This window comes from Topomyia yanbarensis, chromosome 3 (genome assembly GCF_030247195.1).
Source record: "Topomyia yanbarensis strain Yona2022 chromosome 3, ASM3024719v1, whole genome shotgun sequence".
Taxonomy (NCBI): Eukaryota; Metazoa; Arthropoda; class Insecta; order Diptera; family Culicidae; genus Topomyia; species Topomyia yanbarensis.
In genome coordinates this window covers 97344374-97364297 of record NC_080672.1, presented here as the reverse complement: position 1 = coordinate 97364297, position 19924 = coordinate 97344374, and the positions used below count along the sequence as shown (strand labels likewise).

The 19924-nt window shown below is 38.9% G+C and overlaps 1 protein-coding gene across 2 annotated transcripts in view; it reads right to left on the bottom strand.

Annotated features, from left to right (window-relative positions):
• Positions 1 to 15982: 15982 nt before the first annotated feature.
• LOC131688848 (cationic amino acid transporter 2-like) overlaps positions 15983 to 19924 on the bottom strand; it is a 65688-nt gene continuing 61746 nt past the window's right edge. Inside the window, exon 7 of one of the 2 annotated variants that reach the window (XM_058973421.1) lies at positions 15983 to 16504. In XM_058973421.1, the coding sequence (XP_058829404.1) occupies positions 16410 to 16504 (95 nt within the window). In that variant the 3' untranslated portion in view covers positions 15983 to 16409. The other variant, XM_058973420.1, reaches the window with a different exon arrangement.

Here is a 19924-nt window from a genome sequence, read left to right as displayed (position 1 = left end):
CTATACATTTTTGTGAGATAATGGTTACATTTAGCTGAATAGTATATTCACAAGAATTGTAGTATATAATACGAGTTATGTTTTGGTTAGAAAATTTTAGTTCCACCTGTAACCGCATAGAGGGCGCCAACACTAACTTTTCATAGGAGTGAGATAGAATATCGCGATGTTCGGAAGAATTATTTAAAAATGCTTGCTCTACAACTTTGTGGAAGACACCTAATCTCTATCTCTTTCCGTTAAAAAGTTAGTATTGGCGCCCTCTATGCGGTAAAATGTCGAACCAAAATTTTCTAACCAAAACATGACTCGTATTACTTACTATAAATCTTCCGAACATACTATTGACCTAAACCTAACCATTATTTCACAAAAATGTTTTGTTCGTACAAATCAAGTACTGATCCACAATCATGCACTGCTAGGCCCCATACAAAACTGACTCAGACATCACTTCGTTAAAAGTTTAATAACTTCTTTTTCCAAAGCCGGATTGACTAGCAGTCTTCAACAAATCTGTAGGCAATTAAATTATCTTTCTTATTTTCACTTTCAGTGATAATACGATGCATATAGTGCCACCTAGCGGCGAAAATGCGAGTTAGTGGGTTTTCTCCATGTTAATTGTCGAAAAATCCCATACAAACGTCAGGCACGTTGGTCCGGTAGCTAGACTTGTCCGATTTGCTTCAAATTTGGAGCAAGTACTCCTGGTGGAACTAGGAATTGACTCAGGCATGGGCCGATAGGGGTCATTTTTTTCCTGTCACTCTAATGTACAGCTACAAAAGTTCGCCACTCCACCGTTTAGTATCTTTGCGGTAAGATAGGTTACCGCAATGCGCAATTGTTTGGTCTATTAACAAAATGATAATAGAATAGAAGGTAATATAAATCTACCCGTCGGATTTTTGGGTGTACTGGAAAAATGTTTCGATTTTGGCTTTCTCAGTTTAGTAGATGTATGTCAAATGAAACGTTCTTGAACTGTCCAGAGGTTTCGGCCGTTTTTGGTGGCGAAAGACAGACATTTTTCGACTGGAACGTCGGACAGTTCTATAACATTTTGTTTTACATACATCTACTAGACTGAGAAAGCCAAAATCGAAACATAAATCACCCAAGTCGATCATCCAATACATGCAGAAAATACATGGCTGTAGATTCCATCGCCAGGTGGCATTATACACGCAAGATGATCTAAGTAGATCTAAAAATGTATTGGCAAGTGTTACTAACGATTAAAATGATAAAGCAGCCTATCACTAGCAGGCTACGGTTTCAATTTAATATTTCCAAAAAGCGCCATTTTGTAATTGCTATTGGAAAGATAATAGGACACTGGAAGGTTAGAAATAACAGATTATGCGTGACATTGCATAATGTAGCAGTAACCTGACAGAATTGCCCTGTAGTAATCTGACCTTCATAGTTGCATGACATTGTTTGAGGATAAAGAGTGCCTTGGCCAAGGGAGAATACTGAAAAAGCGCGGATTTTAGGTATACTGTACGTACTTAAACATGTTTTTACGAACTTGGTTCGTAAAAAAAGAGTTCGTTATCATGAATTTAGTTCGTAAAAAAAGTTACCTAAATCGAATATTACGTAAAAAAGAGTTCGTAAATAGAGGTTTCAGTGTACTATGCTATCTCACCGTTTGACAGCTACGCACACGTACACCTCCATTCACCATAATCTATATATCGATTAGCTTGTACGTAGCTTACCTGGGTTCAATTCTCGGACGCGCCCATAGGGTTGGACATTTTTTCTAATCAGCTAAAGTGGCGAGCGACGCTAAAGATAATACTTCCGTAAAGGAAACAATAACATTGCTAAACATATTTTCGTCTCAATGGCGATGGCATTGATTAAGGTGAAGCGATTCCAAAATCACAACAAAGGTTCGGTTATGTTCGGGTATGTTCGGCTTACGTTCCAAAAATCTGTCTGCAGCTAGAACGAACTATACCGATAGGAGATGGGACGCACACAAATGTCTCGTTCAGTAATCAGCTGTCTGATTTTTTACCACGTGTTTCATTTGTTTTGAAGCACAAAGAGGTACAAATTTCTCAAACGAATCAAAATTCCTGCTTGTGCTAACATGCTTGTGCTAACATACAGTGACACAATTTCTAAGCAATTTGAGATAAGACATTCAAGTTAGAAACGATTTTATCTTGCACGCCAATGCAATTTGATGATGAATTAAAAAAGAAGAAGCAGAAACGATGGCAGCCATTTTAGCTGCCACCTTAAGACTTTGTTCAGGATGTCCTTAATTCCATGCGCAGTACAACAAGAGATATAAACGTTCCAAAACTTACACGACTTTTCTTCGAAAATTTTGAAAAGTGGCTTGAAAGGTTAGTCACGACAAATTGAAAATCTTGGTTTTATTGAGTAACTGCAGTAACAAGACGCTTTACTAATTGACCTATAAGTCGGCCATTTTGTGATATTTTTTACTGAAAAAATTTTTTTTTTGCGAAAAATAGTTTAATTTAACCCTGCAAATCCCATTGGCTAGGAAAGTTTATTTCTCAAACTAGTTCATTTTCATTTTTAATTTAATTTATTTTGCTCCTATTGTTTTTCTGGACGATGCGTGGTCATTTAATAGAAACAAACCTTAAATTTTAACTACTAAACATTTCTAAGTTTACTCTCACAAAGGGACTGACACAATTTATCATTCTTGCTCGAGAATAATTGGATAATGATAGCAGCCTACTACCTTGATACCACCAGACCAAGTTCAAAGTCCGATTTTAAAAATTTTACTTTTAAACTGACAGCATCAATTATTGGCGTAAAACTGACAGTACCAGCTTCGCTGAAAGCATTGTAAAATTCCAATCACCTTATTCGCACAGTCAAACAAATATATGTTGATTCGATTTTATAGAAAGTCTGTAGTAACCTAAGATGAAAATATCAGTCTATAAACGAATTTGTCCTGTATGCCTATGACCATACCTTTAGTCCCCCCCCCCCCTTCCCTACATAGTAGAATATATCCTTTCATAAATGTGATACTGACAAACGAGAGAAGCGTTACGGAGTGTAGCATCCTCATCATCATCATCCGGATGGATGATTCGAAGAATAATCATGTACATGTACAACACACGATCGAGTAAAAGCAAAAGCAAAGAGTCCTTATTAAGAAGATATTTCGCTAAGCGGAAGCAACTCATAGCGACGAGAGATGGTCGGATATAATTCGGCGATAGTCCGAGAGATGTCGGGCTGAAATGGAACACCGGACAGCAGCATGGTTTTCGAGTTTTTGTTTCGCGGAATCGGTTAATCGTGTGGTATTCCAGCAGTTGGTTGTTGATTTATTAGTTTTTTATTTGAACTACACAATAAGACGGAAACAGCCGATCGAACGATGAGTAATCGAAGAATGATCGTAAAACACATAGAGCGAACCAGGCAACAACCGAATTGTTCAGTGCACAGCAGTTGAAGCAACATCAGTAGAGATCATGTTCATGTTTGGATACTCTGTGGAAAATTTGTTTTTGTTTTGGGACACACGGTGTGAAGCATTTTATGAGTTTGGAACCTGAAAAAAACGTTAACGGAACAAAATGCAAGCAAAACGAAGGTTCTTTTTTATAAACGACAACTTCAACAATCGCGAAAACAGATTATTATCGATTATTATTAAATGAATTATTATCTGCTACTACCATTACAACAGCTACAACAACAACAACAACAAAACTATATTATGAATAATGTGAAGAATTTTAAATTATGTTGTCTTTTTCTCAAGTCTATTATAGCGATAAAGAAAATATAGTGAAGATAAAAAAAAAACAAACAAAAACGACAGATAGGAGGACAAATAATAAAAAATTGAAAAATACAAAAAATATGAAAGAGAAACATATAGTAGGTATATATTATAATGATAAAAAAATGTTCCCGAATCGAGATGATGTTCAGTTAAGTCTCAAAAACAGCAAACTGTGAAATCTTTGTGTTACAAATAAAACAAAAGCTGCGACGGTATCGCCTGGCGATGTGTTATATTTTCTCTCTCTCCTACAAACGATGGCGTTCAAAACGCTCAATTTTAATGAACAGCATTCTAGCGCCACACCCTGTTGAATTTGCAGTAATTTTAATTGTCTTATTTTGTACGATAAACTATAGGATACGATAGTCGTTGAGTTTTTATGTCATTCCTTTCAGATCACCCTGTGTCGTGTGGTCAAAAAGGGTGAATAATAGAAAACTATAAGAATAGTCGACGATTGCAATCACAGAACATTTAGCCACGAGGTAACAAGCAGTACACTTTAAACACACAGGGGTGTCTCAAGAGTTTATTTGGTTTCTATCTCACTTTTTGCTACAGGGTGACCGATTTCCACTCTGTTTTAGTTTCAGTAGTAGCGCTATTATACGTAATAACAAAAAATTAACAAAAAAAAACATAGAAAACCAACAAAATAAAAAAACGAAAGCTATTCGCCATTCAAAAGAGTAAAAAACGACAAATATATAGATGAGAAATTTATCGAAGAGAAACAAAAAATAGTAACTAGTATTCCTTACCCCACACGAAAGCAAACCAGACGGAAAGTCCTGCGCGAAGTTTTAAGTTGAGTGATCCATTACTGTGTTTGTTTTTTTTTTCTGGTACGCCTGGGTTTACGATGAAGTGCTCGTTATTACGTTTTAATGTAACTTATTGATTGTTTTTTCATATTTGCAACTCTCTTAGATCACTTTTTTTGTCGAAGTTTTTCCTCCAATCGCAGCCGAATGATGTCGCAAAATGCCTGTGCAATGTTGACGCTTGGTACCAATCATCGACAACGGTTTCGAGCGGCATAAGCGAGTTCCATTATTTTACAAGAGTTTCGATAATAATCATCATCGACGGAAGGTTCCGTTATTTGAACAATTTTCAAGAAGCGTCTAGTTTTTTGTTTATATATTTTTATTTATGCCCTTTGTTTCTAGGTATTCAAATTAAAGAAGATAAAAGCTATGACACTACCTTTATCGATGATACAGAAAAACGATATAAGAAAGATATAATAATAACATATTTTTAGGTGAGATGAAGTTTTTCGGTTTGATTTTTTATATAGAAATCTAAATTATTTAATCCGTTTATAAACGCTTTTCCTGAGAATAATGAAAAATAGAAGAAAAATCAGTACGAATAAAATGAATAAATTAAAGAAGAAAGTATGTAAAACAGAGAAAAAACGTTGCTGCAAAATGCAACACTCAAAAAAAGGATAACGCTGTAGAGTTCGCGAATCAAATGATCAATCTAGATAAACGGTTTTATTCTTTGATTAAGATACTAGAGAAGAGCATGAGCAAATCAAGTGAGTAAACCAACCAGAGCACGAGCGTAGCACGGCATGTAGAAATTGAAAAAAAAGAGAGATTCTATAAAAAAGCGATGCAACGGATGGTACACTGAAGGGATAATGCGATGTGTGTAAGCAGAATTCATTTGTATCAGTTGTGGTCTCAGATCCGGGACATACAAAAGTTTCAATTTCCATCCAAGTTTTCCGGTCGAGTTCTCCACGAACGTTTCCTCTGACGGCAGGAGCAATTCACCATTAGCCGAGGAATAATGAATTACTAAGTACCACATTTTATTATCACTAGGACGGATTCAAAGCTACAACACCTACACAATTTGAGTAATTTGCAAGGCAAACACAATGGATCAATAGAAATAGCAAACTGAGCAGAGTACCCAGTCACCAGTCCCAGCAAAGAGAATAACAAAGTAGGTATAACCAGCGAAGCAAACGAGCAAAAAGCATTCGTAAGGTGTAGTGAGCAAAGGCGAGCGTAAAAACCTGCTGTCGTGGAGAAACAAACAAAAAATACATGCACTAGTGTTGTAATGGATAATGGAATAAACAAGTCGACAGCTTAAACAAAAGGTGTTTTGATTATTTGATTCAGGTGTTACAATGTTAGTAGGAAATATACTAATAAATGTGATTACAAACAACAAAACCAAAAAAAGAATCCTATTCTATTTTGCATTCTTCGAAAATGATGGTCCTAACTAACGACTCTGAATCCCTCTGGCTAAAGACTCAACACGTTAGTGTCATTCAAATCGAGCACGAGACCTGTCAATGTCATTCCAATCGAGCAGAAGACTTGTCAAATGTTGCAATCTGATGAATGAATTTTGGAAAGTATTGCGATTTTTTTTGTTAGGGGAAACTTTGCCACTGCGACCACTATTCAGGTTATCTTTTGTGGCTGCCCCTGTTTGCTCTACATGTTACAAATTGCCCGAATCCAATGTAGTAGGAAGCGAGTTATTTGTTTGTCCACATGTGTCGTCCCAACCGGGTAGTACATCATTAATGTAGCTGATGATCCGTTTGGGACAGGTATGCTATATCTCGTGAGGCGTCATAAGATGCCTTCCGAAGTATCGCTCCCTTCGAAGAAATAGTACTGCACACTGGCAGATAATATGTTCGGAGCTCTCGGGCTCGTAGTTACAAAATCGACAAATGTCATCTTGACTTTTGCCATTTTTTCCAGATTATACTTAGCAGGACAATGTCCCGTAAATAAACCTGTGATTATACGTAAGTCTTCACGTTTTAATCCATTAGTTTTTTGGCTCTCGTTGTATCTGGATGTATGAATTTCTTAGCTTGTAGAGAGCCTTCTACGTTACGCCAGTCGTTTAGTAGTTGGTCTCTTGCCCAAGCCGAAAGTTCTAGTTTAATGGCACAGCTAGATGTACCTAGAAATGGTTCTGGTCCAACAAACGTGTTTGATGAACCACGGCTTGCTCATTCGTCGGCCACTTCGTTACCATCGATTCCTTGGTGGCCAGGTACCCAGATGTACCTAGAAATGGTTCTGGTCCAACAAACGTGTTTGATGAACCACGCCTGGCTCATTCGTCGGCCACTTCGTTACCATCGATTCCTTGGTGGCCAGGTACCCAGAATATCATTACTTTATTCCGAGTTGTTGCAAAGATGTGATGCACTCCCAATCCAGTTTGGACTCACATTTCGACGACCCTAATGCCAATAGTGCTGCTTGGCTGTCCGACAAGATTGGAATTTTTGCATGTCTGTAGTTTCGTTTTCTACAGACCTCCGAGCAGGTGTATATTGCATATACCTCTGCCTGGAAAACTGTAGGCCCATTTCCCATTGATATCTTTAATTCTTGGTCCGTAGACTCCCGATCCAGTCAGTTCACCCATTTTAGAACCTTCCATATACAATGATATTGTACTTTAAGGCAGTATAGGACCCCCTACATTGCTACATACAAGTATTACGAGCGTGAGTTAAAATATTTTGAATAAATTTCTGAATCGAATCTCTAAGGCAAGGTAAAACATAACTTTTATCATTACGGTGCCTACTAAAAGTTGCTTCAACCATTGCAGCTAGCCGTAATGTTGTAATTTTCTGGTAAACTACGGAAACGGACCCATTCCGCACGAAAGTCGTAGTTTACCTAGGGTGACCATACGTCCTGGTTTCCCAGGACATGTCCTGGTTTTTCAATGACTGTCCTGGTGTCCTGGGAAGTCGAGGAAAACGCTTGATTTGTCCTGGTTTTTGCCCTGTAAGCCTAAAATATTTTTCTTTATTGAGTCTTCGCTTTATTTCCTCAGGTTCAGATCGCAGTCTTTTTTAATCTCACAACTTTCTTCTCTTACGTGAAAATTGAAAAGGAAAAGATCAAGCCGTTCGTATGTACATAGCATATTAATGACCTGTAGTCCGTTTACAAGGAAACTTGACAGTCGAACAAATCGAAATGATTCCAGTTGTGGACCAAACTGGTCGCTATCAATGGCGATGAAACAGTTTGTCTTCACATCCCACACAAGTGAAACAGTCAAATCTACCTACAAGCTGATTGGTGCCTATCGCACAATCAGTCCATATCGTATCAGTGCACAAACAATATTGTATTGTTGCGGAGTGAAATGAGTTTGCCAAATGAAACAAAAGTGCCCGTGCTACGGGATAACACGATTTCGATCAACTTTAATAAAACTCGTGTTAGACCCACAGTTCAGGAAGTGGAGCAATTAGTAAAAGTGAAAATGGAGCTTAATCTCGCTGAAGTTACGTACATTCAACTACATCACGTTTAAAACTGTGTTTCGATCACGTTTAGAAGCTTAGCACAGGCCGAAAACTTAATTGCAAAGAGCAACATGCAACACGAGGTCAAATTTAATAACACCAGAATAAAGATCCCCGTGCATATGGAAAACGGCATGGTGGACGTGCGTATCCATCATTTGTCCCCGCGCACTAAGAAAGACATCAAACAAATCATGTCGCAATATGGAGAAGTAGAATCTATTACGAATGACACCTGGAGAATTTTTTTCACCGGCATTCCAAACGCCGTTCGTATTGTGAGGATGCGAGTGACTAAACCAATACCTTCTTACATGACTATCGAATGCAAATCGCCGAGGGACGGCGTAACCTATAAGCAAACAACGCTAATCACATATCCCAGGCAGACCCCAATATGCTAATTCTGTAACCATACAGCCCACTACGGAAAAACATGCGCCGAAGCAACTAGTCAAAACTCATCTACTACAGCCAACTCTAACAAGGAGCCAGCGACACCTTCAGATAAACCAAAAACAACGATCCAATTAACCAATAATGCAGGTACAACGACCACGACAACCGCTCCCAAACCAACAACTAACATCGCCAATAAAGAAGAAAATACCGATGAAGACGGACTTACAACAGCGAGCTGCAAGAACAAGAAACAAATAAGAACATCTGATCGTGAACAGCAAGAAAGCAGTACCGATGATGACATGGACGGGAACGATAACGCGAGAGAAGGCAGACTGAATGACCCTCAAGCGGCTTCACCGCCAAGGAAAAGGATCTCAACACGCAGCAGCAAACTGCGTCAACAAGATCTGAAAGACCGACATTCTTAGCATTTTATTTTATTATTTTTACTTATTGTAAAAAATTAAAAGAGAAACTGAGAAATTTGTAATCAACGGTAGTTTTTGCAGATGTTTCGATCCTTAATTTCAAATCGAGATATAATGGTTGTCATTAGAGATTGTCAGGTACTTATTTTTAAATCAGGAATAGCGTAGGGAGTTACTTGGGACCGTTTACGTTTCTAGCTTACTTCAATGACGTGTGTTTAGTGTTGATAACTCCTCGCCTGTCATGCACAGATGATTTCGTTTCATCCGCTAAATTCATAATTGCCGATTTCCCCAACAACATTATGTGGCCTTCCCTGATGGCTATGAAGCAAAAACTGTGTGTGTACAAATCTGAAGAAAAGAGCTCGGTGATCGAATTCTCATGAGACTTTTTGGCTGAGCTATGCCTGCCCGAGCCCAGAAATGTATTACTGCAGTAGCTCTGCCTGCCAGAACCTGGAACTTTTTACCTGTCGAAAATCTAGGGAGCAGGCACAATCGATTAAGAGGTGATGGATGTAGGTAGTTCCCTTTGCACTGTCCTGGTTTTTTACTCGCTTGATATGGTCACCCTAAGTTTACCGGGAAGCGAAAAAACAATATTTTTAAAAGCGGCGGTAGTTTTATTGGTACAAAACTTCACAGCACTCCATGCTGAAAATACGAGTCAACTGAAGTTAATGCTGTGACAGTGGTGCTAGTTTGCAGAAAAAAATGTTGCCAAACCATTTTATTTAGTTGGGATAAAATGGCGAGTCTTTATTCAGGAATTCAGCGTCTTTAGTCCTAACAATTTTGTGTTTATATGTTTTTTGGTTCAGTGTATTCTTACCGATTAGTTGTTTACATCAATCGCTTCAGAATTTTTTAATTTTCGACGAGATTTCACGCCTTTTTTTGAAAAGGGCCAATAAACAAAATGACTGAATCGAGTAAAATGGGTTTGAAATTTTGCTAATATATTTCAATCTGCTATTTGAAAACGAAGGCGAATTTTGTCCAAATAATGCACACATTCGTTGTAGTTTGATCTAAACTTTGATAACATGCAAAAATTTCTGGACATTTTACTTGATTTGAGGAGATTTTTGCTCAAAAAAGATTATTGGCCCTTTACTTTCACTGTATAGCATATTGACCGTTTACTTTTGGCCCTTTGCCAAACTTTAAATGGTTTTTGGCTGTTGGCTATTATGTATGTTTTTATGGTTTAGAAAGTGTTCTGCACACATTTAAAATGTTCATAGCATAATTTCACGCGCATTTGATTAAAGTATTATTAAATTAGACAAACAGGATCAAGAAAAGTTCTAGTTCTACTGATTTGTCCCAATTTGATTATCAATCAAGATATTGAAGCAATTTACACCTTGTACGGTTTTTTTTTATTTATTTGACAAGCATACATTGCTTACTGGATATTGAACTCGACAGATTTCGATCAAAAAGTTTATTGGCCTTTTACTTCAATTGTGTGGCTTTTTGGCCGTTTACTTTTGGTTTTATAATAAAACACTCGATTATAAGAAATGATGTTTGATTGTGTTTAAGTCATTTTCAAAAAAAAAGTAAAGGGCCGAAAAACAAAACAAATATGTTTATTGGCCTCAAGTAAACGGCCAATGTATTATCGCACATCAAACTAATATTGGCCCTTTACACAACATAGCCATATGTTTTTCAATTATTTTTTTATGGCATTTGTGTTTTTACAGGTGATAATACTTCGAATAGAGATCCTGAATATGAAATTCTTTTCAAAAAAAGGCGAGATTTGTGAAGTTTTATCGTTGTTTATCGGATCAATCGACGGGGAATTTCGTTTTTACCGTTGTTATTGCGCAGTTTCAAAGTGTCTCCTGTTTGCTTTTGTGTTGTGAAAACTCTAGCGTAGAACGCAATTGACCAATCACCAACATTTTCCACCGAACGCAGTACCACCTATATTTCATTGTCTGCATTCTCAGATCGGCACGCATTACGGTAAGTGCATGCGATCACTGCGCGAAAACCGTTAAATAGAACGACGACTGTATCGAATGCATCGGCTTTTGCAAAAATGTGGAGCATATGCAATGTGGAAAACAATTTAACATATCGTTCTTGAAAAAAACTGCGGAAAACCCAAATTTATTTTGGACGTGCAATGAATGGTTTCAACAACTACTCCAGTCCGGCCATATTTCGGTTCCTCTCGACCTCCAGACCAGAAACGTTGTTGCGAGGATGGCCCTGATCCGAGCAATATATTCTTGTTGGCGGTCGAAAGCTAGGCGATAATAGCAATATTGTTAAGGTTCCACCTCCCATGCCGTTGCTCTGGTTGTATCTTTCCCGCTTTCATCCCAGCGTTAGGAAGGAGATTGTCGAAAATTGTCCAAAGAAGTATTAAATTGCAAGGAGGAGATAAAGGTTATTCCGCTTCTTAAAAAAGGCATAGACGACAGTAATTTGAACTCCTTCAAAGTTCACCCAAAGTACCGTGATGCAGTTTTTAATTCTAAAACATGGCCGGAAGGCATACGGTTCAGAGAATTTGAGGATAACCGGACCCAGAACATTTGGTGCACACCGACTGATTTTCCTCTACCTCCAGAAGAAGCATCGCATACTGGGACGTAACGCAGTTGTACTATTGAAGCCCTCGATCCCCCCCGTTACAGTCGAGCCCTTTCCGAAAGCGTTCAGCAGTCGTCTCGGTCCTGTATGTGTGGGTGGAGAAGGGATCTTCTAAGCCGCCTTTCTCGGCAAACATTATACAAATTGTAACGATACAACGGTTGAACCGATTCACGGTTCTAGCTCATCGTTTAACCAAATACAGATTATACATATTTGTATTTGATTTAACCCTCGCCGCAAGCTACAACCATTCCGTTCCTGCTCTCCGCATCACTCCGTTACAGTCGAGTAATTGCAGCCAGCGATCATATTGTGGTCAGATGTCAATCATTTTTTTAGCCGACGATGATTGTCGTATTCTGAAGCGCGACGCAGTTGATTCGCGATGCCTTGAAGCCCTCACCACAGTCGACAAAGCGACCGTGGGCCGTTCCGATATTGTTCATGGGATTGACGAAAGGATCTTCCAACATGCTCAAAACGGCAACTTGGCTTCGCTTTCTGCTAATCCTGATGCATCATCCAGCAACATCCAAGTTTACTACCAGAATGTTGGTGGCTTAAATTCATCAACGGACAGTTATTTGCTCGCGACCACGGACTGCTGTTCTGGGATGCCACATTGAAATCTGTGTTTCGACCAAAAAATCTTTTTACCATCTGTGATGACTAAAACAGGAAAAAAATCTGTGAAAATGTGTGATAAATTTCCAAAAAATCTGTAATAAATAACAATATTTCCAAAAATCTGGGAAATTTTCAACAAAATGCCAAAAATCTGTCATCTGTGAAAAAGAATCTGTGATCAAAAATTGTGAAAAAAATCTGTGACATTACAGAAAAATCTGTGAATATGGTAACCCTGCTACTGTTGTGCCGTTATCGCCTTGACCGAGACGTCTACTGCTGTGACCGCAACGCCCTCAGCAGCCACAAGACATCAGGAGGTGGTGTGCTTACCGGCGTTCGCCATGGTATAACAGCCCGAGTCATCAAGCTCCGAGCAAGTGTTTTTTTCTTGTTTATTTGACACGGCTCAATGCGTTAGCCTAACTGAGCCGTGGGTTTTTTAAGATTTTTACAATGTGTGAAAATTAAAATTAACTTTCAACTATCCATAGGGTCTGACATTGACGCAGCCGGCTGCTGCATGTTGAGATCCTCTTCCTTGGTGGTGGAAAATGAGGTGTGTTGTCTGCCGCACCTTGAGGGTCATTCGATCTGTCATCTCTCGCGTTTTCGTTCACGTCCATGTCGTCATCGGAACTGCATTCATGATGCTCACGGTCGGATGTTCTAGTTTGTTTCTCGTACTTCATTGGTGTTTGATTCTTTATTGGTGGTGTTGGTTGTTGGTTTGGAGACATTTGGTGTAATCGTTGTTACTTCGATGTTGGTAATGGCAGTTGGTTTAGTGGTACTGGGCCCGATCGTTGTTGAGCTGGTGTTTGTTAATGCCCGGTCCGCATTCGTTAGTTTACCAACCGATTGTGGTGTAGCATACGACGACTGTATACCGGCTTTGGTCGTAGCAGGGGGCATTTCCTTAGCAGCCTCTGCGCAAGGTTTGCCGTGGTGTAGCGGCTGATCGAAATATTGGCACGTAGGAATCTGCCCTGGGTACGTGACTAGTGGTCGTTGAGAATGTGCAATACCTTGAGGGCATTTGCCTGAGATTTTTAAGTAGGAGGGAATAGGTATCTGCTACGCCGCCATGATTTCTATGCCGACATCTAAAACGTCGCGTTAGGGTCGATCCACAATAAACAGAATCAATTTCATTCGACACAATTTTCTGATAGTCGAGTTCGTTTAATTTGTTGGTGCACCATGATGTAAAGTTTTTGTTACTCACCGACATGTCCAAAACAACACATTTCTTCAATTAGCTATCCAATATTTTCGCTTTTTAACAAATGTCTACAAATTTAGTCATGTCGTACGGTATCGACTAGGGAAAATGAGGGAATAGGTTTTGTCGGCCGCATTCTCACTACACGAACGCCGTTGACAAGTCCTGGGAAGGAATTCATCCAAGTATCTCCTTAACACGGCGGACCTATTTGCAGAGCACTTCCAAGATATATTTATTAGCCCTCCTGTCTATCCATCGCAACAGTACCTTGAAACGTTACCAACGTATACTATCAACCTACCTCGTCCAAACGTAAACGATGCCGATGTATTCAGGGCTCTGTCCAGCGTTGATCCGTTGAAAGGGCCTGGTCCGGATTGCTTGCCTCCTGCGTATGTAAAACATTGTGCCCGAGCTCTTTCTGCACCAGTCAGCATAATTTTCCAGCTCTCTATCTTGGAAAATGTTTTCCCAAGTGTATGGAAAGAAGCTGCTATAGTTCCCATCCATAAAACTGGAAACATCCATAATATCGAAAACTACAGAGGAATCTCGCTGCTGAACTATCTAGCTAAAGTTCTGGATAAATTTATCTACAACGCGATGTACCCTGCTTCTTCCAACATTATCGACTACAACACGGATTTGTAAAAAAAAACGTTTCGCCACTTCGAACTTGATGACGTACACAAGTTTTCTGGTTCCAGCTGTCGAGAAGCGTCAACAAGTGGACGCAATATATTTTGATTTCGCGGAAGCATTCGACAAGGCGGCCCACAACATTGCTGCTTTGAAGCTGGAGCGATTAGGTTTTCCTGGATGGGTAACCAGATGGCTACATTCCTACCTCTCCGAGCGATCCGCTTTCGTTAGAATCGGTACCACACGTTCAAGCACGTTCGAAACACCAACCGTTGTTCCTCAAGGAATTCACCTAGGGCCACTTATCTTTCTATTATTCATCAACGATCTCTGCACCCGCATTAAGTCTGGAAAACTACTGTACGCTGATGATCTGAAAATATTTCGCTCAATTGACTCAGGACTCGACTCTGCTGTGCTTCAAGATGATATAGACAATATAGAGGTGCTTACTAAACGGCATGCAGATCAACGTCGGTAAATGTAAGGTGATACGTTTCGGGCGCTCGCCAATTGCTAGGTATTGCAAATATACCCTTCAAGCCTGTGTCATCGAGAGGGTGGATTCTATCCGTAACTTTGGAGTGTTGTTCGACAGAAAACTTCGTTGCGCCGACCACATCACTGCAACAACGGCGAAGGCTTTTGCAACACTGGGCTTTCTAAAACGGAACACAGTTGATTTTGTGGATTTCTATGCGCTGAAATCAATATACTGTGCACTGGTCCGGACCACCTTAGAGTATGTTGTACAAGTATGGTCGCCATACAACGCCGTCCAAAGTAATCGGTTTGAGCGTACGCTTTATACGGTTTGCTCTTAGAAAACTGCCTTGGAACGACCCTATCCGTCTTCCGCCGTGCAATAACAGATGCATGTTGCTAGATTTGCCAACGTGAGTCTCGCCGTAGTTTCTTGCAAAGAATGTTTATCTACGATATGTTATCGAACAATTTTGACTGTCCCTACATTCTTTCTAGGATTAATTTGTTTGTTCCTCCTCGTGGTATAAGGAATCGTCCGCCTTTGTGGATTACTAGACATCGTACAGCTTGTGGCCAGAATAATCCGGTGGACAGATGTTGTAGCAAATTCAACGAAACTGCTGTAGTTTACGACCTACATGCCACTAAATCTAGTTATAAGTTAGCAATTAAAAATGTTTAATATTGACGTTAACAATTGTATTAAAAGTTATCTGTACGGTATATGCCGTAGACGAAAAAAACCATCTACTAGTCCTCCGATCACCCACGACCATACCCTGGAATAGAGGACGAAGACTCTTGGGCTTCGAGTCCCTCAAAGCTAGGGAGAATAATTCTCGGTTTAGCAACAGTTGGTCTTGCCTGTCGCCATCCGATCTGGTCAACACGAATTGTAACAGTTTCCTGTACTTATTGTACTGTATAACTCAATTGTCGAATGGGAGAAATAGTCGGCCACCTTCCCTGTTCTGGTTGTTGAGCCAAAAAATGTTTTCCCATACACTTGCTATGTGGAAACAATAATAAATCATTCCCGATTATGTGTTTACTTACCTGCTACATAATCTCCGGCTGCATATACACCCGATAGCAGCAGTAACATAAACGCGATACCTTACCTTCACCAAAACACCTCTAATCGGTAATCATCACCAGGCGCGGTGTGTTACAATTTTACACTCCGATCCGGCGGAATGCGTTTTTTTCACTCTTGGACATTCCGCTCCGCAACCGTCCGCCGGTATTAGGTGAAGCGCGATCCAAACTGCAAACCTTTACAACTCGTGCCTAATAGTTTTATTTCATAAGTATGGCGATGAATATCTTTCATGCTTTATTACTTTCGCTTTCGTTAAAATAAATTAAAACAAATAAATTTGTTGCTTTTCCTGTAGTTTTCTTTTTTCTTTTTTTTCTTATAGTGATACATTTTTCGTCTTATGCTCTATTGCGAACTTCGTGCATGTGTGTAAGTTCCTTTTTAGGCTTTTTGGGCTTCCAGCTGTTGGTTGATGTTGTTCAACACCAGATTATCTTTACCTACTACTAATTAGTCGCGTATCTCCTACGTATGGCATTTTTTCGATCATTTAAGTATATTATAAATATTTATTTATTTTCATTTATTATCGTTCAATCGTGAACATTGACTATATTTGTCGTCGTACGAAACAGTTTGTGTTTAAGTGTTGTACGCATACTATACCTTACAATCTACAACATAACAATAATTTCGGAAAAAATATCACTTTTGCTCACTATCAGAACTGGGTAGGGCCAACGCCGCATGGCCGTTCCTGGGCGCGCGCGTTTCCGTCAGTGAATGTATTTAATCTTGGTCCATCCCATCTGGCTGGCGTACACCTCTCGGTAGCTGTTGCGGAAGCCGTAAAACGCGTACAGTGCGAGACCTGTCCACAGATCCGAATGGGCAATTGGGCGGTAGATGGATGTAAAGTATGTAGAGTACATCAGTGTGCGCAGTGAGGTTAGGACGTTTAACAATTTGTGCCACGATTAGCTTCATTCATGCAAGCCTTTAGTTTTCAAAGATTGTTTAGTTTCCAAAGCCTGAGCGAAAAAAAACGGTAGGGGAATTATGGTTAAAACCGACACCTTAAGCTTAACACTTTTTCTAAGTTGCCACAAAACCAATAAAATTATAATTTTAATGCATAATTCTTCTTCAGAAAATTCTTAACAAGACTGAATTTTTTCAGCGCATCAAAAAATTAATTTCATTAAAAATTATTGGTTGTAAAACTTGGAAAACAAAGTGACTTTTTGTAGGCACTGCGGGTAAAACCGACACCCTATAGGGGTAAGATCGACACCCCCTTTAATTTATTTTCTCTCCACTTTATTAAAATCTTTATCTTTATTAAAAATTAGATATATGCGTGATTAATAAAGTGTGAGTATGTATGAAGCAAAATATGTGCTTTTTATTGCTTCATCATGTAGTGAGGGGAAGAAAGTTTGAAAGCGTAGTACTATAAATGAGAGTATTTTATGCTATAGGATTATTTATTGATATGAGTATTTCCAAATAATCCATGCGCACATCATTGCAATCTCCAGTGTCATTTTATTTCGTAAGAGAAGATTTGCAAGCGTTCTTCGTTCTGCTAATTGGATTCATTCACTTATAAGTGACATACACACACTTCTTAGTAAAACTATCTTTTTCAGATTTGATTTTTCGGACTCTGATTATAAACGATCTATTGGGGTATGCATAATATCATTGTCTCATTGTGAAAAAGTTCGTCTGTGACAAACCAAGAGAACACTAGACATTCGGTTTGATGGGCTTTTTGCAGAAATAGCAAAAACTTCGATAGAATCAGATAAGCAAAAATTCCAATTTTTTATTTTTAAAGAGACTTATAAGAAATAAACACAATAAAAGTATTTCTGTGTATTTCAGCTATTACTATAGTGTGCTAATAGTGTAATTGAAGTGTCACAAAGATCCCCAGCCTTTTGTAATGAATCGCAAGTAAACACAACCATCTTAACAGTGTGTCGGTTTTACCCTAACCAAGGAGTGTCGGTTTTACCCCAACAGCGCACATTTTTTTATAAAAGCAATTAAAAATATTGAATTTCTCAAACTCGTCTTCAATGCACCCAGTTGGTCATAGGAAAGGCCGATAATAATAGGTACTGAAAAATGGGGTGATTTGAAAAGCTTTTGTTCGGTTAAAACCTTAAAATCTACCAACGGAATTTTACATCCAGACGAGTATGAACGCTGCTGTCGTATGTTTTGTTTATTTTATGACATTCGGCGCACTAACGTAAATCCAATTTTTCTTCAAATGCTCTAAATAAACGTACTAATAATAATGTATCATTATGAAATGAATAAAAATTTGATTTCTAGGAAAAGTTGTGGGGTGTCGGTTTTACCCACAGTGTCGGTTTTTCCCACATTTCCCCTACACAATGGTTCGAGTAGCGTTGCATGCATGCAAGTGAGTCGGTAATTATTTGTAGGTTAGCGAGTTTTTGGACGTTGTATGAAAGTTGTGTTGAGTTTCTACTTAGTCATTAGGGTTACCGGTTTATGTCTACGGGGCATCGAGAGCATCATGCAATCAACATTTAGACATGCAATGAATTAGTTTCTAGTTTGAATTGTATGAGGTTGTTTGTGGTCCTGTCAGTAGACTGTACAGAGTAGATATACATAATCAACTCGCTTTATATCGGTGTTTAAGGTTTTCTGGGCGTTTTCTAGGTTGGGGTACGGAGAAATTAAGACATATAAATAGCTCTTTTGAGCAATGACATCAATTTATTCTCAAAAAAATTCTAAAATTTTGAATAGTAGTTGCCTTAAAGTATTTTGTTTTTCATTTTTAAATTTGAAATAATTTGACATAGAACAACACAACACTAGGTGTTGTTCTATGTCATTTTTAATGATATGTCGAGAACGATACAACTGATTTCAACAAAATAAAAATTTACATAAGTTTTATTGCGTTACCTCGTTCGTGAACAAAAATTTTATTTGGATCAAAACCTAAATGGAGACGATTCTCCCGAATATTTGTTTATATTATTAGATATTTCGGAAGAGAAACAATCTTGTAAAGTAAAGCGATAACCGAGAAAGGATTCTACCCGTATCGATTTTAATATATTCACCTTTGTGAGCTTGAATCACCAGGCACGTGAAGCTTTAACCACAAAATAAATTTCGCCAATTACGGGAGAACACAATCACGATTGATTTTTCGCAGACCCGTCTTAGACCTACAGTGCGCGAGGTAGAACAGTTGATCAAGGTGAAAATGGAACTATTTTTTACACAAGTTTTACATATACAGCTACATCATACCAGACAAGCGGTACTAATAACTTTTTTCCCTTTTTAACGACTAAGAGTGAATCAATGTTGTAACGACATTTAATTAGCTTCCAGTCCCTTGGAAGGTGTGAAATATTTTTCAATATTAAGAGCCGTAGTACTTAAGGAAGATCAAGGAGTTGAAGGAAGAAAATTTAAAGAAGCGTGGAATGGGGTCATATGATCAAGCATAGAGTTTTCCGACGACTCAACCGTTTATCTTTTACCGTAGGAGTCAGGATATGTGGGCATTTTTAAATGCGAATCACCTAAGTATGCGGCATGTCCATACAAGCGTAAAGTGACTTAGTGACTTAAGCTGTCGGAACTGACAAAAAGCTTCCACACAAAGCATTTTGCGGCGTTGAAACTCTTGAATGAGTTAGTTTTTGCCCTCACTAATTACCTGCCGTGGTGTTTTATTTGATCGAATATTGTGTTTGCCTCAGTAGCTGTGTCATACAGTCACTTTTTGTTGATTGAGCACGGTGTCGGCAGCTTTCACCTAAAGCTTAGGGACTTATGCTGTCGGTCACTTTATGCTTGTCTGCCGCAGAATTAGGTGAGGTAGAAATCTTCGAAGCGAATAACAACATACAACACGACGTCGAATATGAAAACATCAAAACCAAAATCCTCGTGTATATGGACGTTGATCTAGCGGAAATTCGCCTCCAGGACTTGGCACGTACTAGCACGGATTATATTAAAAGATTCATGTGGAAGTTTTTTCCTGCAATTCTCAACGGTGTTCGGGTGGTGCCAATGCGGCTGAGCCAACCAGTACCGTCTTACTTGACTTTCGAGGGCAGATCATCCCAAGGTGTTAACTTCATGCAAAGAACCCCCTGCACATACCCTGGGCAGGCGTCTACGTATCAGGTCTGTAACCAGACGGTAAGCGGCAAAAGCAACTAAAGAAAACCTGATCTACTGCAACCAACACCATCAAACAACCTTCGACAGCTTT